The sequence below is a fragment of the Fistularia commersonii genome, chromosome 28 (assembly GCF_037954325.1).
Source record: "Fistularia commersonii isolate RoL2024-O1a breed Wild chromosome 28, RoL_Fcom_v1.0, whole genome shotgun sequence".
NCBI lineage: Eukaryota > Metazoa > Chordata > Actinopteri > Syngnathiformes > Fistulariidae > Fistularia > Fistularia commersonii.
The window spans coordinates 1,470,513-1,498,493 of record NC_141311.1 but is presented as its reverse complement, the minus strand read 5'-3'; the positions used below and the strand labels follow the sequence as shown (position 1 = coordinate 1,498,493).

Genomic DNA, 27,981 nt, shown 5'->3' with positions numbered 1-27,981 from the left:
TTTGTCCATTACGGTAAATGAGCATCCAGGTAGCGGCTCCGGCCATACAGGTGAGAGAGGTGACGCCTCGGGAGGGACACACACACACACTCATACTCACACACACATGCACACACACACACATGCACACTCGGTTATTAAGCCGGCGGGGTATTATGGGAGTAACTGAGCCAAGCGCTTCTTAAGGGTAAGTAAATTAAAATAAAAAACTTTTCTTTTCCTATTGAAGTTCAGTTTTATCATTCGGTATTGTTTGTTTGTTGTTTTTTTAATGTGTCATTACGTTTTTTTTTTTTGTTTTTTTTTTTCCCCAAGTATTTCTGACAAACGTAACACACCGACCGGCCTCAGGTTCGATCAGACGCCCGGTAAAACCCGGAAACATCTCGTTAAACTCGCTCGGTGACCTGTCATTACGAGATGCGCGTTCCTCGACGACGCCTAACCATCGCCGTGACGTCATTTATACGTCATCAAGCCCAGGGTCACTTCAGCTACGTATTATTATTATTATTATTGTTGCTGTTTTCATAATATATAATTTAATTAAAGAGCCTTACCCAACGCTAAAGGACACGGCACAGACATATATGCAAAATACAGATTTCAAATGAATAATAAAAGTCAAAACAATAAAAGTGGTAAAAGCAATAAATATATGACAAACTGATGTGTGTTCTCTTTTCTAAGCAGCGCAGGCGTTATAACCTCAAATCGTGTTGTTCTCTGTGAGATTCTGAGGTTTCAAAATATGAGCGTTGAAAAGGTTCAATTATTTTGTCTGCTTTCTTTGGGATTGCAAACCCAGCTTACAAAATGCAAACAGAAATGAATGATGAAAAGACCTTGTGGTGAACTTTAATTAAAGTAATTATCCAGATAGAAGTCAGGAGGGAGGGTGCTTCCGTTTCAGAGTTATCTCGAGTATTTGTATTTAACGGGAGATGCAGAAATTACGGACATGCAGACGTGATGCTGCTCCTTCTGCAAATACACACATAAATACACGGTTGTGGGCAGCTTGGAAGATCTTTACAGGCTTCAAAACCCCCTCGAGCTAGAAAAAAAAAGAAAAATGAACTGTCAAAAGTGTGATTGTCCTAAAGACCCTCCTTCCTGTAGAGTGCAGGATGTTCTTCCTGAGGAGACTGAGGCCGTTTGGCGTCTGTAGCTCCTCAAGACCTTCTACCAGTTCATGGTAGAAGGTCTCTTCTTGGGTACAGTGTGCCGGTGGGCGCTGCCAGAACCGTTGCTTCATCGCTATCGTCGCTCTATTTATATTGTCGTTTACTTCTGCTTGTGCATTTTTCACCCTCACCGTTCCTTTATGTTGTCCATTATTATCCCTGTTGTTGTTGTTCAAGATTCAAGATACGAAGCGTTTATTGTCACGTGAAAGGAGTAGAAACGAGTTTCCCCGTACAGTGAAATTCCTTCTTTGCCGCCGGCGACGCATTGGTATATGTGCTGGTAGAAGAGTGTAAACATTGTTTTAAATATGATTATAGATATGAGTGTGAACATTGCAATAGAGCAGCGAGTAGAATGCGGTGCAATAAGACGTGCGAGTGCGGCTTGATGTGCACACAAAGTGCAGTTTCATGGATGAGTGCAATTTGAGTGCAAATTTAGCGGCGGTAGATTTTTACATGTGCAAATTTATGTTGTTGCTGCTGCTGTCAATTTATGAAGTCTTGCTATCCTTTTTTTTTTGGGACATTATAACTGTCACACTGGTGTGACAAAGGAATTTCCCCAACGGGGATCCATAAAGTTTATCTTCTCTTATCCCATCTTATGGTCCAGGACGGTCTATGGAGCTGTGCGGCCCCGGCGTGAGCGGGGGTGGAGGCTCTTTGTGTCGGGCGAAGCAGCTTCCTCGCCACGCCGCCTCCCTTCGTCACCTGCACATGCACGACCGCGCCCACCTCACGCCCCGGCCTTGGGTCAACCACTCGGCCGCCGCCGTCGCCCCGACGACGGCCGCCGGACACAGGGTGCACGGAGCCATGTCCACCAAGTGTTGCGGCCCGGGTTGCGAGGCCTACAAGCCGGGGGAGGAGGCGGCGGCGGCGGCGTGGGAGGCCTCCTCCGGGAAGGCGCTCGTGACGGGAGGAGGGGGATACTTCGGCTTCAGGCTTGGGAGAGCGCTAGCCGGCCGGGGGATGTCGGTGATCCTCCTGGACATGATGGAGCCCCCCTGTGACATCCCGGACGGAGCCGTCTTCTACCAGGTACGACGGCGGGACCTGTCGGGTCCGACTCCGATGCATCTCTGCTGTGAAACATCTTTAAAATGAAGATCTCTCACATGCTTCGCATACTTGTGTGTTTGCACCGGGGAAAGACGCGTGGTTTCCAGGGCAAAGTTCAAGCCATGACATCCATGCATACTTTTTAGACGTCGCCCCGCAGGACTCGGATCACAGCGGCTCCTCGGCGCCCATGTTTATTTGTTATTGTGTCCGATCAGTAAACAGGGGTTTGTCCTGGAAACTGGACGTCAAATGAAACAAAAGCATACACACACACACACACACACACACATACACACAGACGAATTCCTGACATGACAATGACAGAGAGATGCAGAGTTTAAACAGAGATAAGACTCGTGGCTCGTCCGCCTGAACCAGACAATCGTTGTGCGTGACGTCGAGTCATTGTCAAAGTCAAAGTCAGCTTTACTGTGAATTTGTCCACGTGTTCCAGACATATCGAGTCCAGAAGACGTTCCTCACTCTCCTACGATGACATGACATTAACAAAACAACAAAAAATATCATATAATAATAAACAAATAATAACAATAATAGAGTAATAATACACATTTCCAGTAAAGTGCTCAACAAACTACGCTTAGAGTTAAGGATGATAGAGATTAAACAGCATAAAGCCCAGAACTGTATAAAAATGTCATTTGAATTTGAAACTAGAGGGTAGCAGCAGAGTTACCTGTGCAGTTTAGTGCAAAAAGCAGTGACCGTGTTGAATATTTGAAGATGATACTTAATATGGGCTCGCAGAAGGAGATCTCGCTCCTGTTCACTGCTCCCAGGCCTGATTCGGAGCGTCAGAAGGATTCGGGGTGTCGGCGAACCCACAATCTCTAAAAGCGTTGTTTACATTTGCTAGCTCACACGTTAGCTGTGATTTGATAAATAGCAAGTGAAACAACAATAACAGCCAATTATAGAAAGGATCCACAGATGCAATAAAAGCGTCCTGTCCTCGGAGCGTGGGGGACCTTCGGCCGCGCAGCCACCCGAGAGCGTTTTCTTTCCACCCCGCTTTTAATTTTTAAATAGCGTGGAACGCGGCGTACAGTACTGGTCCTGACGTGTTCCCTCCGACGGCGCCCCGAAATCAACTCTCATCGGACCGCGTCACCTCGACTCTCCGGCCGGTCTGCGCGCCGGCTGGAAACGGACACTGGTGAGCGATCCGGCTCGGGGCGCCGGCTGCCGACCGGGGCAGGGAGGGCGGGCGGACGATTCGGGTTTCACCCGCAGGCCTCCCGGCGCTCTTATGTCAATTATAAACGCGCGTTTAATTGGGCGCACACTGGAAGCGCCAATTTTGATCACATGCAAAAATATACTGCTCCAGAAAATAAAATAATAAATGTAAAATAAAATTTAAATTTAATATCTTAATAATAATTGATAATAATGATAATATTTTATTAATATTTTAAAATAAAATAAAAATTAAAATTAAATATTTTAAAAAATAAGAATTTAATAAAAAAAATAAAGGGAGCACGTAAACAACACAATATAACTCCAAGTTAGTCACATGTGTGTGAAATCAAAGTGTCCACTTCGGACGCAACACTGATTCATTTGGACTTGTTTTAAGGAGATTTATAAGAAGAGTGTTTTAACATTTTCATTTCATGTGACTCCAAATCCAGATCTCCATGGGTTCATACATTTGATTTTAATTTTTTTTTCGTGTGATTTTGTCGTCAGCACATCCAACTGTGTAAAGAACAAAGAATATTTCATTCATGAAGGATGATCCCTTTATTTTTTGGAGCAGTGTATATTGTTATATTGTTTATATTGTCTTCTTTTGACAGGCAGACATCCGGGACTATTCCTCTCTGTATAAGCTGTGTGAAGGGGTGGACTGCATCTTCCACACGGCGTCTTACGGCATGTCCGGCCCCGACCAGGTAACTTCAACACCTGGTTGCCCTGGCAACATCGACACGTCAACGCGCGCCTGGAATTTTTCAGAATCAGATTATTTGACATCGGCTGCGACGAGAAGACGGGAAAAGGCGCCGTGGTTTCAAAAAAGTATGCAGCTTCTGGACGAACTCCGAGGCCTCCGGAGGCGATGTGAGATCCGCCTCTTCACGACGTTCACGGCGTTTCCATGTCCGAGTGAAATTGCGTGACAGCGTGGGGCAGAATCTGAAGAGTCAAAATAGAACTCTATATAAAAATAAAGAATATACCGTAATTTCCGGACGATAAGCCGCGACTTTTTTCACGTAAACAACGATGCGGCTAATATATGGACTTTTTTGGGTGGGGGACGCTAACGAGCTTCACGCTGCTAAAACGTTTATCCTCGTCACATCGGACCGATGAAATGACCGGGAAATTCTGAGTCCTTTCGATTCAGACACCGAAGGAGACGACTTTTGACGGTTTTAGTGCGCAGGAGGAGGCCCGAGATAGCGATCGGCTAGCCCAGGCGTCGGCAACCCATAACACCCAAAGAGCCATTTGGACCCGGTTTCCTCGTAAAGAAAACACTGGGAGCCACAATTACTTTTTGACGTCTAAAATAAAGGTACCACTGTTTATATTGCTTTTTATTACCTTTACACTTTGTATAAACAAGTGTGTAGTGTGTTGCTTCTGAAAATCACGAAGTATAACACAGAAAATTAAATTTTATTTATGTAATGAACTCATTTTGAGCTTTGGGCTTTCAGAGCGTGTAGCGGAGCCTTGACCTGAATTAAAAAAAAAAAAAATCGGGAAAAAAATCACTGCGTCAGTAAACAATAAAAAATAAATATTTGCAAAATATCTTCATAAATATTTATTTTACCTGGTTTATGGGACTTCTGCTCCTGAACTTCTGCACACAGCATCTGCAAATCGGGACTTTACAGGCTGGCGGGTATAGCAGCTTCCGCGAGTGTGACGTTATTTTTAGTGGCGAAATATAATAAATATAATTTTATTTAATATTTCATGAATACAATCATCTTCCAACTTACAACCAAAAGTTATAAAAAAGGAATTAACACAAATGAAATATACTTCAATTAAATATTTATAATTTATTTTCCCAAGCCACTCGGAGCCGCAGTGTAAAGATGAGAGAGCCTTGTCCAGCCGGTGCGGCTTATATTGAGGTGCGCTCCATAGTCCGGAAATTACGGTAACAGGGAATAGGGAAAAAATGAAATGAAAACTGTAAAGATCAGAAGAAATTAACAAAAATGAAGTTAAAGGTATGTAAAAATGTATATAATGTACATACACGTGTATGGTTACGTGGAGTATTTATGTGTATAAACCGGGGTTGTTGCACGTCTGGATCCGCGGACGCTCAAACCGCCGTCTCCAAAGGAAACGACTAAATCTAACACCCGTCTGATCTGTGCACACAAAACCAACAATATCTAATCTACATTTTGCCAGAGGCTGGACACCATTTGTTTTTTTTGTTTTATTTACCAGTTTGGTGTTTCTTCAACGATGATATTAGCAGCATATAGAGAAAAAAAGCCTTTATTTCGAGAATAAATTTGAAGTGCCGCCGTTTCCTGGGGGGGGTTTGTGAGTGAGAGGAGTCCCTTTTCAAGTTCTCCTCTCTGGAAATGTAAGAAATGCAGGGAAATTCTTGACATTTAAGCCTCAATATTCATTTATTCATCACCTACAGCGCTTCTCCTGCAGTCGGGGTCATCGGGGGAATAGGCGAGGTTCGACCTGGACCGATCGCCGATCGAGTCCCACCTCGAGGCAGTGCAGAACACATACAACCTGAATGTTTTTTTTTTAAACATAAATATTAATAAAAACAGACAGGAATATCATTCCCAAATAAATAAACTTAAACTTGAAATAACTTTTCTTTAAAAATTCTCCATTAAAATAGAAATTTGAACATCACAACAAAATTAAAAAAAGAAATTGAGCTTTTAAGTTAATGTTAAAATAACAACAAATCAAAAGATTAATATTTTAGATGCCATTTAAAAAAAAAAAAAAAACTTTAAATATCTATAAATAACAGGGAAAGTGAGGCGAGTTGGTGTCTCCCAGCAGAGCACCTTCGCCGCATCATACATGTCAAATTCTGAATCCATTTCCTGAATAAACCACTGAACTTGATGGCGAATTAAACCTTTAGCTCGGTTAAAGTTCACAGTTTGCGTTCTGGCGTTCATCACACCTTCATTTTAAGGACTTTACCACAGCATTTCCTGGTGTATGATGCAGTGATTTGCTGTTTGCACCAGTACGAGTCTACTTTTTCACCTCACATCAATTCTAAGTCCAATAAGTTTGTCGTCGAACACATAATCAGCCTCCCATCGGTTTTGAAAGGCTCTGTTGTCAGAATCAACTTTTATCCTGAAGATTTCGACAGGGAAGACTGAGATCCTTCCCAGACATGGTGGAGAGCGTTGGAATAATAATCCTAAAAAACCTCTTAAAAGATGTGACGTTTCTCTCTCAATTCCAGCTAAAAAAAGAGCAAGTGGAGTCGATAAATGTCGGAGGAACCAATAACGTCATCAACGGTGAGGATGTTTGCGTTTGATGGAAATACCCGACACTTCCTGCCGCTTGGATCTGAAGCGAGTGGATGTTTTGGTTTTCCAGTGTGCAAGGAGAGGAGCGTCCAGCGGCTGGTCTACACCAGCACCATCAACGTGGTGTTCGCCGGGGAACCGATCGAGGACGGCGACGAGGACTCGGTGCCGTGCGTTGCCCCGGAGATGGTGAGCTATGGACAACAAGCAGAGGAGGTTCTGCTTGTTGAGTAAAGAACCTTCATCAATGATCTGCAGAAGGACGTGATTCAGCTTCTAGAAAACGTCCTACATCTTCGCTAAAGTTACATGACGGTGTATCTGAAACTCCGGAACATGAAAATCAGAATGCTCCGTTTTCCCACCCGAGACTTTACATTGTATTTTGCCCCCATAAATCATTTTCTGTGTGTGTGTGTGTGTGTGTGTGTGTGTGTGTGTGTGTGTGTGTGTGTGTGTGTGTGTGTGTGTGTGTGTGTGTGTGTGTGTGTGTGTGTGTGTGTGTGTGTTTCAGCACATCGACCACTACTCCAGAACCAAAGCCATCGCTGAGAAGATGGTCCTTTCCGCCAACGGCTGCGCCGTTAGAGGTCCGAAACGGGCACAACCGTAACCTCGCGACGGAAACCCCGAGCTTCTCCAAAGACCGATGTCTCTATTCGGACACACACACACACACACACACACACCTGTTGTACAGTACATACAGTACATAGATACTCCCCGCCCGCCTTTTGATACTCTGGGTTTTGTGTTCAGCGTTGTTCTTTACATAAACAGGTGTAAAGCCTCTCTTCGCCTCCTGGGCTGTAAGCCGACACCCCATAGGCGACCTTCTTCTGATACATTCATCAAGCTTAGAGCAAGGAGCCATCTCATTAGGCGGCTGCGCTTTGCATCATTTCCACCGGTGCCCCTGATAGTATAGCGGCTAATAACGGCCCGCGGTTAAAGGCTTCCGGTACTTTGCATGAAACATAATAATATGAACCCAGATGTGACCGGATGTTAGCAGCTCGAAGGCCTCCAGCCTCCAGAAACGCCCGGGAGTGCTGATTGTGTGCATTGTGAAGGTGGAGGTCAGCTTCGGACCTGCGTCCTGAGGCCATGTGGGATCTACGGGCCCGAGGAGAGGAGGCACCTGCACAGGGTGATGGTGAGTTGCGCTGAAAACGAGGTGCACGTCTTGTAAGGCTTCCTCTGTGTTCCAGTCCCAGAAAGCTTATATTATTGATGGAGTCCCCGGCGTCCGGTTACATCGGCCTTTTCTTTGGTGCTTCCTCTCCCAGGCGGACATGAGTGCGTTCAGGCATCGCTACTCTGCTCTAAAGATATTTGATTCAATCACAAATCGAGTTTTGATGCACTTTCCGTGACGGCTGAGGATTTATAAGGTCCTGAGGTCCTTGAGGCCATTTGTCAACCTCAGGATACGCTGTTGAATCTTCTTCCCTTTCTTTCAGCTGCTCCCTCCAGGGATCACCACGGCGAATAAACCTCTTCTGTCTAATCCTATTCTCTGTATCCTCTTCTTTCACACCAACTAACTTCATGTCTTCTTTCACTACATCCATGAACTACATCTTCTCTTGGGTTTTCCTCTGCAAACAAGAAGGGGCTCAGCACTGACCCTTAATGTAGTCCCACCTCCACCTTGAACTTCTCTGTCACACCTACAGCACGCCTCACCACCGTCTCACAGCAAGCATACATGTCCTGCGCCACTCTAACATTTTTCTAGATTAGCAAAGCCACAATTCAGCTCCTTCCAACCTTCTCTGTACTTCTCTACCAGCATTCTTAAATCAAATACTCCATCTTTAGTACTCTTTCTAGGCTTGAAACCATGATGCTGCTCACAAATGCCGACTTGTGCTCTCAGACTTGTTTCCACCACTCTTTCCTACAACGTCATTCTTTCTGTAATAAACTAGTTATCATGAAAAGGGGAGATTTGCATTCAGTGATGTGACTCAAACATATAGGGTTATTAAAATATTATAATTTCCCGATTGCTAGATGTCTGTGGTTGCCGGTTCAACGCCTGGTGCCTTCTGTTTGCACCGAAGTGTCCTTACGCAAGGCACCGGATCCTCAGGTTGCTCCCCAAGCTTCGGTTAGCGCCTCGCGCAGCAGCTGACCGGCCATCGTTGTGCGAATGGTCTGAACGCGATCCAGCGTAAAGCACTTTGACAACCGCAAGGCGATGAAAGCTCCGTATACATGGACACAATTACCATTTTATCGACCGATGTCAGCTTTTTTTTTTTTAATCGCTGACTCACCGACTGACTGTTAATAACAAAGGGCCGACACTTCCCTCAAATCAATATGATTCTCCCATTTTTCAACATGTTTGACATTTATAAGCACCTGAGCCGATCTTAGCATTTAATGTAGCATTTAATGTTTCATCACCGTCACACAGCGACTGCAGCAGGACCTGCCACGCAAAGCTCCAACCAGACCATCTGGGGTTTCGGTGTCTTGCTCAGACACTTCCTCAGGATCCTCCACCGGCTGAGGAGTTTGTGTTTTTCACGGTCCATTCATCTCCATCCAGGTGAACGTGGAGCGGCGCCTGTTCAGCTTCAGGTTCGGCGACCCCGGCGCCCGGATGAACTGGGTGCACGTCGACAACCTGGTGCTGGCCCACAACCTGGCCGCCGAGGCGCTCACGGCGAGGAGGAGCTGCGTCGCCGTGAGTTCGGCTCCAGACGGGAGAAATGGATTCCCGACAGGAATCAAATTCGACGGTAATCGTTGATCCCGTAAATGTTTTCCAGAGTGGGCAGGCCTATTTCATCAACGACGGACTCTCAGTCAATCTCTTCGACTGGTTGACTCCCCTGGTGAGTTTCAGGAACAAGTATTTGAGGAGATGTTCAGATATTTTTTTTTTACAGGTCTGGAAACCTTCTGTGATGATATAAGAGAATTTATTCCCCGTTATGAGAGAATTACAACGCCGATGCAGCAAATAATCATCTTTCCACAGGAAACCTGCTGCTAACAGATCATATTTGATCCTCCTCTCATGAAACAATACAGAAACGACATCGTGCAATTAGACATTTCGTCAAACTGACATTTTGAAAATAGATTTCCATCCCGGTGTCCTGTGTGCTGCAGTTTCAGAGACTGGGCTACAGCCGGCCGTCCATCAACCTGCCCGTTCCACTGGTTTATTCAGCAGGTCTCTTTCTATTTTCTCCTTTTAATTTTGTTTTTAAATGTTTTTGAGTGTATCTGATGCCCGTACGCACGCCTTTCCCCCTCTTTCCAGCCATCCTGGTGGAATATTTGCACGTCGCGCTGAGGCCCGTCGTTCACGTGCCGCTCCTGTTCACGAGAAGCGAGGTAAATATTCCTTCCTGCTCTCCAATATGTTTCCTCCTTATCTCAGTGTATTTCAACATCCTACTTCCACTGAAACTATCTTTAAGACATAAAGGCCGTGTGTTTGGAAGCCACGCATTATTAATCCGTATACGCTTTACGGCTAAAAGTATTCACCTGGTTCTCAGTTTGCGCTCTAATTCGTCCCAAAGGAGTTCTCTGGGGTTGAGGTCAGGACTCCTTGCAGGACGGTCGAGATCATCCGCACCGGACTCTGTCGTCCACGTCTTTCTGGATCTTGTTTTTGGAAAAGGAAGGGTCCGGCCCAGAACGGGTCCCATGGGTCCAAAATGTCTCGGTATGCAGAAGCTTTCAGAGTTCCTTTCGCTGGAACTAAAGGGGCAAAACGCAGATCCTGAAAACCATAAGCTCCTCCACCAAACTTCACAGTCGGCACAAAGCAGTCAGACAAGTGGCGTTCTCTTGGCGACCGCCAAACCAAGACTCGTCCATCAGATCACTGGATGAAGAAGCGTGATTGGTCACACCAGAGAAGGCCTCTCCGGTTCTCTAGCCTGCTTTAGACCGCTGAATTCCACGCCTTGCGTTGCACTTGATGTTGTGAAGCTCGGATGCAGCTGCTCGGCCACGGAAACCCATTCCACGAAGCTCTCTGCGCACTCTTCTGCAGCTAAGCTGAAGAAGTTTGTAGCCACCGACTCAGCGCTCCCCCAGTTTACGTAGCCTCACCCCTGATGGCTGCCGTCGTTCCCAAACACTTCCTTGTTCTTCTATTCCAGTTGGCAGTCGACGTGGAATATTAAAGAGCGAGGAAATTTCTCGACTGGATTTGTTGCACGGGTGGCGGGAATTCACTGAGCTCCTGAAAGCAACCCAGTCTTTCACTAATGTTTGTAAATCAAACCGTCTGCATGGAAGTGACTGGAGCACCTGATTCGGGTTATTTGGACGTGTGAGCGAATACTTTTGGCCATATAGTGTGTTTGCGTGTTTGCATGTTAACACGTATGTGCACGAATTGAAAGCGCATCTTGTGCGATGGCGGCGGAGGAGTGTGTGTGTTCCATGTTGTTTAAATCTGTCCCCGTTTTAGTGAAGAAAGCGATCTCCAGAAATATCCCAGCTCTCGTCGTGGACGGGGACGGTTTTAAAATCTTCCCGCCGTTCACGGAAAGGATGAGCTCGCAGCGAGAGCGATAACGGGCCCGAACGTAATCCTGCCTGAGAAGATCTTGAGGAACCCGTGAGGTCCTCATGAATGTGTGATGAGGCGGAAACCAAAGCTGAGCCCGTGGGGCTGCCGGGCAGCTGCGGGGCGGGCGGAGGGGGTTGATGACTGTCCCGTGAATAAAACATAAACGGCCGAGGGCCAGAACAGGAAGTGTGAGACGACGTTTATCGGGGGAGTTGCCCCGGCGCGACGGCTGTTGCCATGGCGACCGGAGATAGACCCCCCCCCCCCCCCCCCGCCCGCATGACGTGCAAAGGAGTTCTTGTCTTATCTAGTTCTGCGACATTTTGAGTTTTAGCCGAAGGCGCATCCGTGAAAACAACTAATGATCTTCACGGGCACGTCACCTCGGCAGCAGCCGGCCCGCTGACTGCTCTCACCTCCTTCAGCATGATGAATGTCCCGCTGCAACGCCGCTCATGATTATTTTCAGGGAATGAAACGTGGCGAACGCGAGAGGATATCGAAGGCCGATGAGCGATGGGATTCACGCTCGGGTCTCTGAAGGGCCGACGTCCTGAAGATGTCCCGAAGTCCTCGGATGTTGTTTTTATCGACCCGCCCCGGCCGAGGCGTTGATTTGCCTTGAAGGTCGTTTGAAAGCGGCCGTTCGCCGCTATCGATCCGTGTTCTCCTGGAAGGTCTGCTCGGGATTTTAATGGCGAGATGTTGGAAACAGTAAGAACGGCCGAGCAGATGAGGAAAGATGCAAGAACCTCCTCCGCTGGACCTTGTGCTTAAGATGCAGACACCTTATCCTGCACGGGAAAGGAGACGCCGTAACTGGAGGCATCCATCAGTCACCGGCCGTCAGAATCCAAAACCGGATTTGACAAACCGAGATTCGTCGCGGCCGCGAACCGAACTTCGTGAACTTCCGCGCGGAGATCCCGCAGCTGAGAAGCCTCCTCTGTGTTTGAGTAGGTGATGCTAATCGGTCCTTCGCCTCCGCAGGTGAGGAACATCGCCGTCAGCCACACCTTCAAGATAGACAAGGCCCGTCGGGAGCTGGGATACCGTCCGGAAGCGTACAGCCTGGCCGACTCCGTGGAGCAGTGTCTGAAGAGCCGACAGGCCCGGTCCAGCTGGACCTCCCCGAGCTCCACACACCTCCTGCTGCTGCTGGCGTTCGGCGCGGTGCTCCTCATGTTGTGCTCTGCGCTCTGGCAGTACTGAAAGAAACACACACACACACACACACACACACACACACACACGGTGTCATTTCAAACCGCCTGTAAGCTAAAGGTATTGCTGAAAAGTTTTGGGCCTTTTTTTTTTTTGTTCCTTTTTAACTCTGGTGCATAAACAACGTGTACCTCAAAGAAAACAATTCAACAGGACACAACTGGTCATCGTACGTTAGACGAGAGCCATACGGATGATCTGGACCCTTTACCGTTGTAAGTTCTGATTTAAAATGAATGATATTGAACTGTATTCTACTGTTATATTATTTCATTTAAACATCTAAATGGTCTATCCATGTTCTTTGTGGTTCCCACCTCTTGAGGGAGTCAATATATATTCATACCTATTTTGTACACATCTAGAAATAAAAAAAGCAGCAGATAATGATCAAGAAGTATCGATTTATTGGATTCTTTTATTGCATTCAGGAAAAAGGTGCAGTTCCGCCTGTCGCCACTAGAGGGCGCTCTCGCACCGCCCACGGAATTCACTCAGCAAAGGGCTGCGGCTCCACGGGAGGGGGGGCGACTGTGGACGCGTCTCCGTGCCCTGAACGATCTGCTGAATTTCCGTGGGTGCGGAAAAGAAACTCTTTGGAAAGCCAAAAGGTTGCTGGCAGCGGTGGGATTCGAACCCACGCCATCGAAATGACTGGAGCCTAAATCCAGCGCCTTAGACCACTCGGCCACGCTACCGCCGTCTGCATCGAGGCGTCCTGCACTTTAAAAACGCAAAACCGGCCCGCAAGGGTTAACTGCGTGGTTTTATTGTGTGTTTATCTTCAAACATCCGGCCAATAAAACCATTTTTGCAGGTAATCCGCCGCCGCGGCTCCTCCGGGCCACCGCGCGTAAAGTCGCCCCGGGCGCCAAATCTCAGCAGGATTGTGCAGCAGTCAAATAACTAAATCACATTTCTCCTAGTGCAAGCAGTCATTGTGAAGCGTGTGTGTGTGTGTGTGTGCTGGCCGACCTCCAGCTGCACGCAGGAATGTGCGGAGGATTTGTCCGTGCGTGACTCCCTACTTGACAGCGGGGTTTGTCTCCTGGCGTGCACCTCCCGGCCGCCGTCCTGCCTGTTTGTCAAACTTTCAGACAGGAATTTCCCTCTGAAACATGACCTTTATTTCTGTTCCTCTCTCATTTAGAAGCAAAATACTGCACGGGTTCCGTCACAGGCCCCGCCAGGCGTCTTCACGAGCCAACGAGGTATGCGATTAATCTTCTTGTTTCTGGGTTTAGCGGCCGTGGAGCAGAATTCGGGCGGAGAGCAGTCTTTATGTCCAAGCTGTTTGTGACAGGAGGCGCAGCAGGCGTTAATTGTTGTCTGGATCCCGGTGCAGAGACGCTCCACCGCCTTCTCACTTCCAGTCCATCGTTACCCCTCTCGGCGGCGCAGCGACGGACGCTTCCTCACAGCCAGAAGGTCCTGGGTTGGGTTACCACAGGAGGCCTTCCTGCGCGGAGTCTCCATGTTCTCCCCTCCGAACACATGCATTGGAAAGGCTAAATTGTGCTTGTGTGAATGACGGTGCACGGTTGGATGTTTCTAGAACGCGTGAGAATCAAAGTTGCCTCTACATGACGCGTGAATGACCGTATGCATACGTTAGAATGAGTCGAATGTATATTTAAATGAGAGCGGTTGGCGCTTCGGCTTCACGGCATGAAGAACCCCGGTTTGATTCCGACTAGGGGACCTTTCCGTGAGGAGTCGGGATGTTTTCCTTCAACGGTCCAAAAATATGCAGCAGGTTAATTGAAAAAAAAGGGAAACTTGTCCACGACTGAGTGATTATTTGTCTGTATCTGTGACTGGTGACCAGTTTAGGCCGTACCCTGCCTGTCGCCCGATGGCAGCCGGGATAGGCGGGATCAGCGGCAGACGATGGATGGATGAACTTCTCTGTTTGTGGCCCCGTGATCCTATAAATCTGTCGAATGGAGGCCGAACCGATCCTCCATCGCAGCGGGGAAAGCTCTGCAACCCCGAGTGCAGGATAAGCAGCATAAAGTCTGAATGAGTGAATTCCAGATCGCTTGCAGCGCTTTCAAACTGACCTCTGGAGACGGCGGGGGGTGAACCGAGATGAATCTCAACAGGCCTCTGCATCAAATTCTTTACTCTTTTAGTTGCAAGCAGAAACACGTCATTCCCAGGGAGGATCCAGCAGGATCTCCAGCTCAGTAGTCCCGGCTTCACAGCATCACATATTGCCCAATGCCCGCGTTGTGTGTTCAAATGAAAAACAAAGAAAACTCCCCTCCCGGTGTTATTTTGAACAAAAAGCAGCTTAGTTGCTTAGTTGCAGAATATGATTGGAAAGTCTGCGAGGCCGTATCCTCACAATTGCTGTCATTTAAACCGAACAGGTTTGCTGTGAGTGAGAAAACCCCGTTAGCCCCCTGCTGCTTTGACACTGAGCAGAAGGATGCATCTCCAGCTCTGAATTTAAGGCAGGATATGTGGAGACGCATGAGGAGGCCGGGAGGACGTGGCGGCGAGGAAACCATTTACACTGAGAGAAAACATTTCCGCCGCCTTCCTCCTTCACCCCGGTAATCAGGTTTTCAATCACCCGTGTCAGAACTGCTAAACGCTCCCGTTCTGCTCCCGCTATTTCACAACCGGGACAATAAATAACATCTAAGCAGCACAAAATTCCTGCCAAAAAAAAAAAAAAGTTCACTTCTAATAGTGCAGCTTGTTACGTGTCTGGTTTTCCAGTGTCCGTTAGCGTTTCCCCGCCGAGAGGCCTTCTCACGCAGGAGCCGCCGGGCCGGTTCTCACGACCGGCTCGAGTCTGAACGTCCTTGACGCTACAGGTTTTTTTTTTCCTTTCTTTTTTTTCTATCCTATTAGGACATTCCGATATTTCTGATCGCAGAATAAATCTATAAGTATCCGGCTTATATCGACGCACTAACAACAGGCGGCGTGTCTCGGGGCTGGAACAGCTTTGCACGCTGAGACGTGGAAATTATACTCATTTGGAGGTCAGGTTACGCAATTCTACATTTGCGGATAGCGGCTGACCGCAGCCTGTCTTATTTAGACAAGAATGAATTCATTTTTATAATTGTGTAACAAGTTCATAACACTTTTTTTGTCAGGACGGAGTAAAGAGGGTGTGTGTGCGAGCTTGCTGCATCTTGTCTCCCTGATTTGGTATTTTTGAAGCGAAACTACCACAGAGTAGCTCTTTTGTCGAAAACTTTCACACACACGTGTGCAGAAATCCCCGGGTGGCAAACGGTGCAGTCAAATGGCGGAGCCGCGTGACGGGTCCCCGACCGGAGGTCTGCCGTCGCCGAGGTCCTCTTTGGTCTTCTGGATGCAGGTGAAGATTTCCCTGAAGAGGACTTTGTATTCGGGCTGCTGTTCGTCCTCCGGGACGGCGGCGAGGTCCGACGCAGCCGACGCCCTGGACGGGCGGCGTTGTCCGCGGGCGAAGGGGCCGCCCGGCGTCTGGACGGCCTGATGAGTCAGGCCCGCCGACGCTAGCTGGCAGCGCTGCAGAAGCTCCTCGTATTTAACCTGGACGACGAAACTGGATCGGTCGGTGTCTCTAAACTCGAGCGCGGATGTAGCGATAGCTCACCTGCAGGGCGCTGTACTGGGCATCCACCTCCGTGAAGAGAGAGACGCCCCTCGGCTTCGTCCCCTCCGCCCTCCTGATGCACATCCTCTCGTGACCGTGGCGAATGTCGTCCACGGTGGTCGCTCTCAGGACGCTGTCGCTGTTACACCTCTGCCGGATGGATTTTCTTTGCTCCTCGTACGCTTCCGCGTTTTCCTCCGTCTCATTCTGCGCGGGCTTCTCCTCCGAGCCGAAGAACACCGTGTCGGGCAGCAGGAGCCGGTCCGGTCTTCTGGAGGAAGCGACGGACGTCTGGGTTGAGCTACACGCCGGACGGACGGCGCGTTTCTATCTGCGCACGTGTAAGGGCTAACCTTTTGGCGCAATCTTCGCGCCACAGAAGCCGCAGCTGCTCCACCTCGGCCTCCAACTCGCCCTGCCTGGCCCGGCAGCCCGCCAGCAGGTCGAGCCGCTGCTCCAGGCCTTCCTTCTCCCTCGCCGTCGCCTCCACTTCCTGCTCCGCCGCCTCCCTGCGGCTTCGCTCGGCGGCTATCTGGCTCTGCAGGTACTGGACGGACCGCCGAAGGGCGGCGTGCTCCTCCCCGGGGTCCTGCCGGCGGTCTCGGTTGTACGGCGAACTCAGCGGAGACCACAGGCCGTCCGTTTGCAGGGCGTCGTGGGACAGCTGCCTGTTGATCCAGGGGGGGCGACGTGAAACAGTTTTTACGATCTATTATTGCATTGATGGGAGCAAAGTCTTGGTTTCTAGCTCACCTTCACACACTTAACAGCATAAAAAAACGATACGGCTAATTTATATATTTTTTTTTTTTGGGGCTAATGAGCTTCATGCCACCAAAACATTTAGCCTTGTCACTTCAGACAGATGAAATTCCGAGGCCGTTCAATTCTGACACAGAAGAAGACGACTTAAAAGGTTTTAGTGCGCAGGAGGAAGACCAAAATGGAGTTCGGGTGGAGTAGCACAAAGCGGGGATAGAAAACGAATGAATGGATGGACTTTTTCATCAGCTGTGTTCAGAAAAAAAAGCATTTCCAGCATGTATTTGTGTTACTGGCAAGTACATTTTTTTTTTAATATCTCGTGTTTCTACGTGCACACCTTACAGACAAGTGCAGCCTATAAATGCACACACAGATTTATTTAGTTGTTTTCAGCCGGTGCGGCTTAATATTCAGATGCGCTCAATAGTCTGGAAAATACGCTACTTTTAAGGTGGTAAAACTAAAACTTAACTCGCAACTGTGATACTTTCATGCATGAATCTTAGCATGGAAAGTGACGGCGAGTGATGCAGTGACACATTCACACCTGTGCTTCTTTTGAATGCGCGCAACAGTGGTGTGTGTTTATTATTACTCTGCTGAGCGGAGGATTAACCTCCTCAATCTATGGATTATGTCTACCAGGACGGCCCAGTGTGGCTGTGGGTGACCCGGAGGTGTCCAGTCAGCAGACGGCGGCGTCGATGACAAATTAGGACGCCGTGGCCGCTTTACATTTTTCGCTATTTTCCCTCCCCCTTCCGTTTGAATGTGGAGGTAGAAATATCTCGGCGTGTTGGCAGGAAAGACCTTGAGAAGCACGGTGTTGCAATTTCCTCAGTGTAAACACTTCTTCCTTCACATCCTGTGACTGTTTCCCGCCGTTGCACACACACATTCTTCAGCAGCAATACCTGTCCTGGTGTAAGTCGTACAGCTCTTTGAGACAGGACACGCTCTGCGCTCCCAGGCTGCGCCGCTGCTCTGCCAGCTCTCTCTTGGCTCGCTCCGCCTGGGCGGTTTTCAGCTCCTCCACCTGGGTCTGCAAGTCCTCCATGTGGTTCTGAAGTCCTTCAATGATTTCTGTTAGACTGTGAACAATACAGATGTGAACAAAGTGGCGCCGGGGAAAACACGCGACGAAGTACGAGCTTGAACCGGTTCTTCAAGACGACCTAGCTTCGGCGCTAACGTCGGCTAAAAGTGAAATCCGTTCAGTGGTGGACTGACCTCTGGATCTTCTGCTGGGCCAGGCGGTTGTCCCGCACTAGTCCTTGGTTGCCTTGCTCCAGATCCCTGGCGACTATATCCAGCTGTTCGTACACCTTGGCGTGCTGGTCGTTCATGTGGCGCAGCAGCTCCACCTGCTTTGCCAGGTACTGTTGCATGAGAGAGGGGGTGACACGAGTTCATGTAAAGGCAGGAGCAGAACGATGAAGCAAAGTCAATGACAGCTTTGACTTTGTGCCCGCAAAAAAACAAAACAAAACAACCAATATCATAATTTTTCGGGTTCTTTGTGAAGTGTGCTAAAGTGCGACTTAGCCATGTGTAGCACTGTTGTGTTCTTGTGCAAACACACACACGTGCTTGATGCAGAAGGACGAGAGGTAGAAAGATATAAGGGGATTACCATATCAACCTCAATAAATCCCCAGGCCGCCGTCCCTCACACTTCTGTAAACAAATTAAGGCTCTTATCTTTGTCCACCGGCTCAATGTCATGTACTCAAACAGATCAGCGCCGTCTGCACCCGGACACTTTAAACGCTCCGGGACAGACACAGGAGAAGCATTGTTTTTGTAAAATAACAGTAAAAAAACAGTGCCCTACGTGAGGTTGACTGTTCTTTTTCACCCCTGGTAAATGATCTTTTGACATTGCAGGGCCGCGTCCAGCCCTACTTTTCACAGAGTCCCGCGGGAGGCTTGATAATCATTAGGGCGGCTATAATTCACAGCAAAAGCAAAACTCTTGAATAAAATCTCGGCTGCGCGGCGCCATTTGTGGCTAATCTTTTTGTGGCTAAATTTTTATTTTTTTATTTTGATATTTAAAATAATATATATACATTTGAAACTCTGGCACAACAATTTCCCTCGGGATTAATAAAGTTGTTCTCATCATCATCTCATCTCTAATCTTTGTTTATATTATACGCGTCTGAAAGATGGTCTTTAATTAACTCGGCAAACAGCCTTTGAAAAGGGCGGCGCGCACCCAAAGACCAGTGGGTCAGACTGCAGGATTAGCTTTTACTCCGTCCCACGCAGGTTCCCTTTGCTGCAGCGGCGCTATTAAGATGTCACATTTTTTTCCCTAGGGGTTTGTCAAATGATTGCTGCATTCGTCCAATAAACAGCGTGTTTATGATGGATGATGAAGCTCGCGGTGGGGGCGGTGAGCGATGTCAGGGAAATGACACGCCACGCCGGGGCCAAAAGCCAACGCTCGTCTCAAAATGACTAAAACCCTCTCCGGCCCCGTCCCGAAGAGCCCGGGATTACTTTCCGCCCAACATCCATCACCTCTATTTCCTGCAGCTGTTCATGGTTGGTGGAGTACATCTGCTGCAGCGCCTGCTCCAGCTCATGATTCCTGTCCAGGAGGGTTTTCCCGAGCTCCGCCGCCAAATGAAGGTCTGTCAAAATACAGGGGGAAAACTTGTAAACATGAGCGGCGGGGGGAAGCTTCCATGCCCAAACACAGGCGGCGGATAACACACACACATCCTTGTTGTTTCGTGAGAATAAGGCCACGTCTAAGGAATCTGCGGTATGTCTGAGGATCTTCTCGAACCATCGACCCCTTTCTGGTCCAGCATGTGAGCTGCGGTATGTTCAAACAACAACATAGCACGTGTGCAGAGATGTCGCAAAAAACTAAACTCGCATCTCTTCTCCAGTTGCACTCACGGCCAAGATGGGTGTCTTTGCTGGGCCCGGAAGGTCCGGCTGCCACCGCGCAGGAGCAGCTTTCTGCCCCTGAGCTCAAGACTCAAGGGCTTTTAACGTTGTTATACGAGCTTAACAAAATTGTGTGCAAACTCACGGCGACGGGCTTGCATGAAAAGAGGCACTCAAATGTAAATAGTCATAGCATATACAGTGTATTTTTGATATTGGCTACTTTTTAAATAAAAAAGAAAACTAATTTGCAACATCAGTTTTGCCTTATTAACTACCTATAACTAATCAACTACCCATGCCTAATCGTGTTTTATAAAAACCAATTTCAGATTCCAAAACCTGAAAACAATCTGTGTATTTTCAACTAAAGGTCATTCCCATCACCGGTGTGCAGTTTGCTGCTGTTTTTAAACGAGACCAAAGTTGATAAAACTCCGGATAAAGTGTGAATTTGATGCCGGGCTTTAATTTTCTGTAACTTTCAGACACGAATGGCAAAGAAATAGGAAAAGGAGAGCAGCCAGAGGGGATCCTGGCCCCTGCGCCTTATGACTCTGAGTGGGAATCACAAGAGGCTGCAGCCTGATTTCATCAGAAACAATCCCAATCCGTCTGTTCGGATTTTGTTTTTCTAGAAAAAACCCTCCGTGTCAGGAGCCCTACGTGCAGCGGATGCGTCCCCGGTGCCGCGACTGGCCCCCCGGGGCGGACTCACCGTGCTCCAGGTCCCGCGGGTCGCACCACGGCTCCCCGCTCCGCTCGAAGTCGTCCTCGAAAATCACGTCGGTGAGCATCTTCACAGAAGGGAGGAGACGAAAAAAAAAAAAAAAAAAGTTTTGAAAAAAGGTGGAGGGGGAAGGAGGCGGGGATGCTTCACCTGTCGGAGAGGTGACACCCAGGTGTGAGGAGCCCGAGGCGGTCCGCTGCTCGCCTCTGCGCCCGGGGAGTGAAGCGCATCCCGCGGATGTCGGGCTGTTGACGGCAGCAACGTGGCAAATCTCCCCCGCCACCTACCCTCCGGTAGGTGGCGCCTAGACGACGTCAGAGTTTCTTTAAACACTCACTACTTCGATTCTAAATTTATTAAATATCATATTTAAAAACCTAATTATCTTTATGGGCTCTGTGTAAATAAATAACTGAATAAATCAAAGTGGCTGTACTTTTAAAAAGGTTGTTCCGCGTTACTTCCGGGTATTATAAACAGGCAGGTCGCTGGGCGAATCATCACGCAGGAAGTGGAACGAAATAACTCTTCCGACCAATCAGATGTTTTCCGGTCGCGTTATGGCCCCGCCTCCTCCCTTAGCAGAAAAAGCGGCTTGACAGGATATGAAGTTGTTGGACGCACAAGAGAAAGTTACTATTTGGATTTTCTGAAATGGCACTCAGAGAAAAATTCCACCATTTTTTCGTGGGATTTTGGTTTTTCAAACGTTTGAGCTTTTTGGGCGGGCATGGGTGTTAATGAGTAGCTCGGCTAAAAAAACGACTAGTTCGTTGTTCGTGTCTTCGCTGCGGATCGAAAGACCAACAGGTGACCTGTTACCTGTTACCTGTCTCAGGTGCAAAGATGCAGCTGCGCCGCAGCTTCGGGGTCAATCCCGCAGCACTGGCGTTTGCCATGACCACTTTAGGATCCTGCATGATCAACAACATATTCAGCTTCTACTATGTCAAGCTGTTCGTCAATAAATACGGAGTATCGGAGGCAGCGTTCCACCAATCACAGGTAAGCAAATGGTCTTTAAATGCTGTTGTTCTTTGCTAATATCCGGTGCAATCACAAATCTGTTATTTGCACCTTTGCAAATATTATTTCCACTATATTTTTCAATCACTGTCCTGTATTGTGCTTTTTTATTTACTGTTTTATGTCCTTACTAAACTGCCCATGTGGACAGCAAAGTGCAGAGGAACATGTTTCTTTAGCGTGCATGTAAAGGTAAACATCTTGAATACTAAAACACCAGGAAACCACGAACACACCAATCAGTTCCGCATTGAAAGGGCACCTTTGGTGACAAGTCATTAAAATGTTGATCCAACGTGCAGGAAAAGCATTGCAAAAACTTAAATGACCGTCACGTCGCGTAGCCCTGCTCAGTAAGTCCTCCGACATGTGGCAGTTTGTTGATTGTTTAATCATTTCTCTCTGCAGGTGGTGTACATGGTGTGGAATGCAGTGAATGACCCGCTGTTTGGCTACCTGCAAGATACCTCCAAAGTTTCCTTCTGCTCTCATCGGCGCTTGTCTATTCTGTACGGCGCTCCCCTCTACTCCCTGGCCTTCCTTCTGGCCTGGTTCCCGTGGCGATCCTACGCTCCAGGCGACCGCTTGAGCGGCGTGCACCTGATGGTGGCCCTCTGCGCTTTCGACGGCATGCTGACGTTTGTTCTGCTGGCGCAGTGCGCCCTGTTTGCCGAGATCTCCAGCCGCCACCAGAGCCGATTAAGACTCGTAAAGTACAACCAGGTAAGCGCTTCCCGTCTCCTCCGCAAACCTTCAGATGGGAAGCTGAACGCGTCTTTATCCGCCCAGGTGGCTTCTCTGGTCGGCTCCTCCAGCGTCCTCTTCTGCGGCGTGCTGTCCCGGAACATGGAGGATTTTGCGTCCTTCCAAGTTTACACGGTGATCGTGGCCGTCCTGAGCAGCATCTGCATGATCTACACGGGCCTCCGCAGCGAGAGCCGCTTCGACAGGAAAGGCTCGGAGTCCGACGCGTCCAGATCCGACGATTGCTCTTCCGCTCAGCCGGAGTTTTCCCTCTCCACGTTAAAAACGTTGACGTGGCAAATCGTGATAAACAGGGACTTCAGGCTGTTTGTGCTCATGAACTTCTTTCAGGTTTTCATCCTGGCTTTCTTCAATAATTTTACCATGATATTCGCCGAGCACCTGATTCCTGCCGATGTGCTCCCGTCTCTGGCCAAGAGCATCATGTATGGAGCCGGATTCATCTGCCCTCAGGTATATTGTCCTCCTGCCTCCTCCTGCATCTTTAGAAGACCACGGCATCAGACGTTGTTTCTAACCGTATGTCTTTATTCCAGCTGTTAGTATTAAGCTGTGAGAGACTTCTTCATGGACTCGGCTACTATAAAATCATCCTCTTCACCTTCTGTATAGAGTCTGGGATGGCTGCTATCATGCTAGCGCTTGGCCCGAAGCACTTTTACATCCTGGCGTTTTTCCTCACCGTGAACATGTAAGCTGCGAATTCATGCGTCCTTTTTTTATTTTCGTATTCTCCCCCCGAGCGTTCACGCCCTTGTCTCTTTCGCAGGATTTTAATTCAGGCGACGTTCAGTCTCTTCAGCTTGCCTTTGGCTGACATCATCGACACAGACATGCAAACATATAAGCGCAGGTAAACAAGAGCTGCTTTGGCTACCCTAAAGTTGTTGCGAGGTAAACCATAACGTTAGCGTACCATCATACCGTTATTGCCGGACTGTAAGTGCATCCACAACTTCATGTGCAGGACATCGTTGTACAAAACAGGGTCATGCAACAAGTGTGGCATCATCATTAAAATTTTACATCTCTGTAAACTTCAACTCGCCTAAGTTAATCCTGGGATGTATTTACGTCGTGTCATTTCCGGACTATGAGCCGCTGCTTTTTTCACACGCTTCGAACACTGCGGCTTTAACAACGATGGTTTTTTTTTTGGCTATTGAGCTCCATGCCACCAAAAACATTTTGCCTCGTCATATCGGACCGATGAAATGACCGTGAAATTTTGAGGCTGACACCAAATAAGACGACTTTAGGATATTTGTTGCGAAGAACCTTTCTTGGGTGACCCATTAGCAGCGCCAGGGGACAAACTAGCAGGGGGTGTTAAGTTGCTCAACCTCCTGTTCCACAAAACTCAATGCACGTTGTCGGCAGGATTCGAACCTGTGCGGGGAGACCCCAATGGATTTCTAGTCCATCGCCTTAACCACTCGGCCACGACAACACTTAACAGAACATCAGTTGTTTGGGTGTTAAATAACCATTTCCAGTTCGTATTTGTGGATGTTACCAGTATGTATTGAATTAGAAGGTAAAAAAAATGTTTGTGAATAAATATCTTATGCTGCAACACCTGCAGCTTATCAACAAGTGCGGCCTATATATCTACACACACTCATATATATATATATATATATATATACTGCTCAAAAAAAACAAAGGAAACACTATAATAACACATCCAAGATCTGAATGAATGAAATGTTTTTATGGCATACTTTCTTCTTTACATAGTTGGATGCGCTGACAACAAAAACACAAAAATGATCAATGGAAATCGAATGTATGAACCCATGGAGATCTGGATTCGGTGTCACACTCAAATTTAAGTGGTGTAACACACGGCAGGCTGTCTTTAAAACAAGTCTAAATGAATCAGCGTTGCTTCCCAATGGACACTTTGATTTCACACAAGTATGATTGACTTGTGTGGGGGTTACATTGTGTTGTTTAAGTGTTCCCTTTATTTTTTGAAGCAGTATATTTATTTGTTTCTAACCAGTGCGGCTTATATTCAGGTGTCCTCAATAGCCCAAAAATGCTTCAAATCACAAAAAGCACCTTGATATGATGGGTTCAAATCAATGCAAAAAAAACAAACAAACAGTATTGTGTTTATTCTCTGGTTTCTCTCCAGACTGGTAACCCGTGTTAATCCTAACCCTACTAACCAACATGTCTGTCCTGCAGCTCCCCGCTGTCCTCCATGGTGTTCGGGACAAACGCTCTGTTCACCAAGCCGGCTCAGTCTTTGGCCCCCATGATCGTGATCAGTGTCCTCAACCAGTACGGATATGAACAGCTGAAGGATTTGGGAGCAGCCTCCAATCCACGGTATCAGCTGGTTTTTCTTGATTCCTTTTTACCCGCTCGGCAAGTCATGAGCCGTCTGTCTATGTTTAGTACTTGGTTTGCTGGTGGAAGAATTTATTTCTTTTGTGCCGCCCCTTTCTAACTCACTTTTACATGTTTGTTTTCATATACAGTGGTCCCTTAAGATACTAATTTAATTTGTTCCAGAAGTGGGCTCGTATGTTGATTTATTCTAAATCTGAAATGAATATTCCCCATTTAAAATAAAAGAAAACAAATTAATTTGAACCAACCCCACCCCAAAACTTACAAAATAAGTATAGCAATCTAGAAAAACCCTGAAAAAAAAGAATATTAATAGTGTGAGGGACAACTTTCTCCCCTCTTTGTCAGCGAACTCTTTCTCCTTCACCCACATCAGCAGCAATTTTTGCTTGTTGTCATGTATTGATGTCCGTTGTTGTGACATTATAGTAATGCCCTTGCAAGGCTTGACAGGCTTTATTTATTCCTTCCGCTTCTTTCTGCATATTCTGGATTCATTGTGAATATATTCATGTGCGATATCCGTCATGTTTATTATTATCGTTCCATTATTTCGTGCTTAATTTCCATCGATAGTGTCGTCTTTCTGGCTTCACCACTTGCTTTCTTGGGGTCCTTGATGATTGTTAATAAAATACACAAAATAAGCACAAAGTTATAAAAAGACACTGTACTAACTACCCGGAAAAAGAAGGGATGTTGCAGGGGCCAATTCAGAAGATGCAGCGGCATCATGAAGTGTTTTCCAGTTGTGGGAGCTCGCTTCGAATTTTGATTTTCTCGCTCTTGTATTCGAATCGTGACATCTTTTTTTCAGAGTTCAAGGATAAAATTTGCTTGAATGGCGCTTCGTACCTTAAAAATTAAATAAAAAATATATAAAGTGATTTGTATCTTGAGGGGCCACAGTGTGTGCATGTGTGTGTGTGTGTATGAATATATTTTTTTGTTTGTTTTTTTTGTTATTCTACGAGAGGGAAAACAACAAATAAAATATAAAAATACTGGGTACGGGTGCTAAATCCAAACACCTCCAAAGCACGTCTTTCAGCTTTAGCTTGGTATCCTCCTGTCTGAAAGACCTTGAGTTTCAGCTATTGTACAAAAATATATATTTTACATGTTGAAAATGTGTCATGCCGCATATGACACAACGGTCACCTCAATGTCTGACGTAATGCATAAAAACAAGAACAGAAACTGGCAGTTTCCCCAAAAAGACTGGTCCTGTAACTTCACATTGACCGAAGAGGTAGCGTTGCAGTTTCTTTATCTCAGGGCCGCAGACGTTTGACTGCATATTTCTTTGAGGTGCGTACATTTAAAACTGCAAATCCACAAAAAAAAAAACCCACCCAAAAAATGCATATTTTCATAATCCGCATTTGTATAGATTATGTTTCATGGCGATATTATTTCCTGAAGTACGAACCGTGCATCTGCAGTCACTACACGTGGATTTCCACTTCCAACGGTCACATCCAGCCAAGGTTAAAAATAAATTCCGACCCGCTGCTGCTGCTGCATTGAGAATCTCTCTTCCTTCCAGGGCCTTGGAGCGTCTCCACAGTGTCATGTTCTACTTGGTGTGTCTGGTTCCCATGTGCGTCGCCGCCGTGCAGGTCGTGGCCTGGAGGCCGTTCTCCATTCGTAACAGCCACACGGCTGAAAGCAAATATATGGACGGCTAGACGGCGTCGACTCGGCGCGCAGCGGAGGCTGGTTGATCCACAGCCGGGGGTTTAGAGGAATTATTCCTTTGTAAGAGATCCGCCCGATCGGCTTGGTAATTTGGCAAATGATATGTAAATGACTGCATCTATAATCAAAGGTTTTTTTTTTCTCCCCCTATAAATTAGTTTCTAAATATGGAAAATGATCTTGGCGCGTTGACAAGTGAAATGAGGCTTCCCGTTAGTTTCCTTAATTAGGAATATCATCCAGGCATTTTCGCACATTCCCTCTAAAATTCATCACACGCCGGTGGACCTTCAGCCGCCCCGTCCTTGTCAGACACCAGAAGTACGGAGCAGGTCGTCCAGTTTGTTGGCAGCAGTCAGATTCCCTCGCCTCAGCTGGTAATTAGCGGCACAAAAGCGTAGCGAAGCCTTGATCCGCTGTTTCCCCAAACCGGTAAAGGCCGACGTGTTAATCTCAGACAGAAAAACCTGAAAATGTTGAGCGTCTTGGACCTCCTGAAGTGAGGAGACGTATTAGCTGTGACATTAACATCCAATTAGAGGGTACTTTGTCCTCCCGGCTTCAGCTTCGCAGACTAAAGGTCACTGTTTGTGAACTGGGACGGGCCGTAGAAGCCCACATCTCCCAGCCGCACACAGAATATGAATAATATAAAAACACAGAATATGTTGACCGAATCCTCTGTGCAGCGAAGGCGTAAGAGGCCTTTGTCCGTTGGCGGAGCTGCATCGTTTGCAACTTGTCCTTTACAAATACTTGAAGGTTTTACAGGCTCTTCAGATTGGTGGGACAACCTTTGAGGAACTTCGTGTTCAGGTTAACGGGAGGATGAAATCCCGTGTTTTCAAACTGTGTCGCAGATTACTTGATTGAAGACCTTAGAAATCAGACGTCGTCATAATGGTTGCCCTCAAAGGGCCACATGGAACAGTAACAGGATGAATGTAACTAAAGGTAATGTAAAATAAATGGCACTACTCCTTAATGTTCAATAACTCTGAATTTTTTCCTCATTCAAATCCAATTTGTAGCAAATGCATTTCCATCTTTCTTCAAACAGCCTTCCATCTGCATCAACTTTTCTCTTCCTGGACATTTAGGGATCATTTGTTTTTCTCAGTTCCACTTGTTGAAAATGGCGTTGATGTGGATTCACTGCGATCTGATGGCGAGACGCCGTCACTCGCATCATCGGCACGAATTGTGGGAAATGTAGTTTCTGGTCAATACACACGTTTGACTTTTTTTTTTTTAAGACAGTCGGACCTTTTAAGACGTTCTCGCGGGGTTTGAGTTTGACAGGAGTCGTAGGCTATGTGAAGGATTTTCCAAATGGTTACATCATATTTAATGAAAGCGTGCATTCCTATATTATCAAATTCCTCCAGGTATCCATTGTGACATCTTGATTTCCACGGGGTGTCTTTTGTTTCAGCTGATGAGACGCAGAGTGATTCCTTTGCGTTATTGTTTCATGTATGAATTATGTATGAATGTAAGTCCTTTTGGTTTATAATGTTTTTTTTAATTTTTTTATAAATAAACCG

General features: G+C 47.1%; 3 protein-coding genes and 2 non-coding genes across 5 annotated transcripts; 2 read left to right on the top strand and 3 right to left on the bottom strand.

Annotated features, from left to right (window-relative positions):
* Window positions 1-77: 77 nt before the first annotated feature.
* sdr42e2 (short chain dehydrogenase/reductase family 42E, member 2) lies at window positions 78-12,962 on the top strand. Its single transcript, XM_086176196.1, has 12 exons — window positions 78-187; window positions 1,807-2,234; window positions 4,085-4,180; window positions 6,724-6,781; window positions 6,864-6,982; window positions 7,308-7,383; window positions 7,867-7,949; window positions 9,357-9,494; window positions 9,580-9,645; window positions 9,926-9,989; window positions 10,080-10,153; window positions 12,339-12,962. Exons 2-12 carry the CDS (start codon window positions 1,815-1,817, stop codon window positions 12,558-12,560), a joined length of 1,416 nt encoding a protein of 471 aa, XP_086032322.1. The 5' UTR covers window positions 78-187; window positions 1,807-1,814; the 3' UTR covers window positions 12,561-12,962.
* Window positions 12,963-13,188: 226 nt separating this feature from the next.
* On the bottom strand, window positions 13,189-13,270 carry trnal-uag (transfer RNA leucine (anticodon UAG)). Its single transcript has one exon. It is a non-coding gene; the product is annotated as a tRNA-Leu (tRNA).
* Window positions 13,271-14,682: 1,412 nt separating this feature from the next.
* On the bottom strand, window positions 14,683-20,846 carry cdr2a (cerebellar degeneration-related protein 2a). Its single transcript, XM_086176197.1, has 7 exons — window positions 20,567-20,846; window positions 19,471-19,583; window positions 18,172-18,320; window positions 17,856-18,032; window positions 16,530-16,844; window positions 16,177-16,447; window positions 14,683-16,112 (listed from the first exon to the last, which is right to left on the bottom strand). The coding sequence occupies exons 1-7, from the start codon at window positions 20,643-20,645 to the stop codon at window positions 15,837-15,839; spliced, it is 1,380 nt and encodes a 459-aa protein (XP_086032323.1). The 5' UTR covers window positions 20,646-20,846; the 3' UTR covers window positions 14,683-15,836.
* Window positions 20,847-21,183: 337 nt separating this feature from the next.
* mfsd13al (major facilitator superfamily domain containing 13a-like) lies at window positions 21,184-27,976 on the top strand. The gene is made up of 7 exons (XM_086176332.1): window positions 21,184-21,583; window positions 22,013-22,327; window positions 22,394-22,822; window positions 22,906-23,060; window positions 23,139-23,222; window positions 24,566-24,709; window positions 26,283-27,976. The coding sequence occupies exons 1-7, from the start codon at window positions 21,425-21,427 to the stop codon at window positions 26,422-26,424; spliced, it is 1,428 nt and encodes a 475-aa protein (XP_086032458.1). The 5' UTR covers window positions 21,184-21,424; the 3' UTR covers window positions 26,425-27,976.
* Window positions 23,738-23,819, bottom strand: trnas-aga (transfer RNA serine (anticodon AGA)). The gene has a single exon. It is a non-coding gene; the product is annotated as a tRNA-Ser (tRNA).
* Window positions 27,977-27,981: the final 5 nt, after the last annotated feature.

Excerpts from the sequence above, each read along its gene's own strand:
- cdr2a (XM_086176197.1), bottom strand. The coding sequence starts at position 20,645 with ATGCTCACCGACGTGATTTTCGAGGACGACTTCGAGCGGAGCGGGGAG. Across the intron at positions 19,584-20,566 it reads CCCGCGGGACCTGGAGCACG|ACCTTCATTTGGCGGCGGAG; the intron begins GTGAGTCCGCCC and ends GTATTTTGACAG. Across the intron at positions 18,033-18,171 it reads GCCCAGCAGAAGATCCAGAG|TCTAACAGAAATCATTGAAG; the intron begins GTCAGTCCACCA and ends TATTGTTCACAG.
- mfsd13al (XM_086176332.1), top strand. The coding sequence starts at position 21,425 with ATGCAGCTGCGCCGCAGCTTCGGGGTCAATCCCGCAGCACTGGCGTTT. Across the intron at positions 22,328-22,393 it reads GACTCGTAAAGTACAACCAG|GTGGCTTCTCTGGTCGGCTC; the intron begins GTAAGCGCTTCC and ends TTATCCGCCCAG. Across the intron at positions 24,710-26,282 it reads GGAGCAGCCTCCAATCCACG|GGCCTTGGAGCGTCTCCACA; the intron begins GTATCAGCTGGT and ends TCTTCCTTCCAG.
- sdr42e2 (XM_086176196.1), top strand. The coding sequence starts at position 1,815 with ATGGAGCTGTGCGGCCCCGGCGTGAGCGGGGGTGGAGGCTCTTTGTGT. Across the intron at positions 6,983-7,307 it reads CGTGCGTTGCCCCGGAGATG|CACATCGACCACTACTCCAG; the intron begins GTGAGCTATGGA and ends TGTGTGTTTCAG. Across the intron at positions 7,950-9,356 it reads GGCACCTGCACAGGGTGATG|GTGAACGTGGAGCGGCGCCT; the intron begins GTGAGTTGCGCT and ends ATCTCCATCCAG.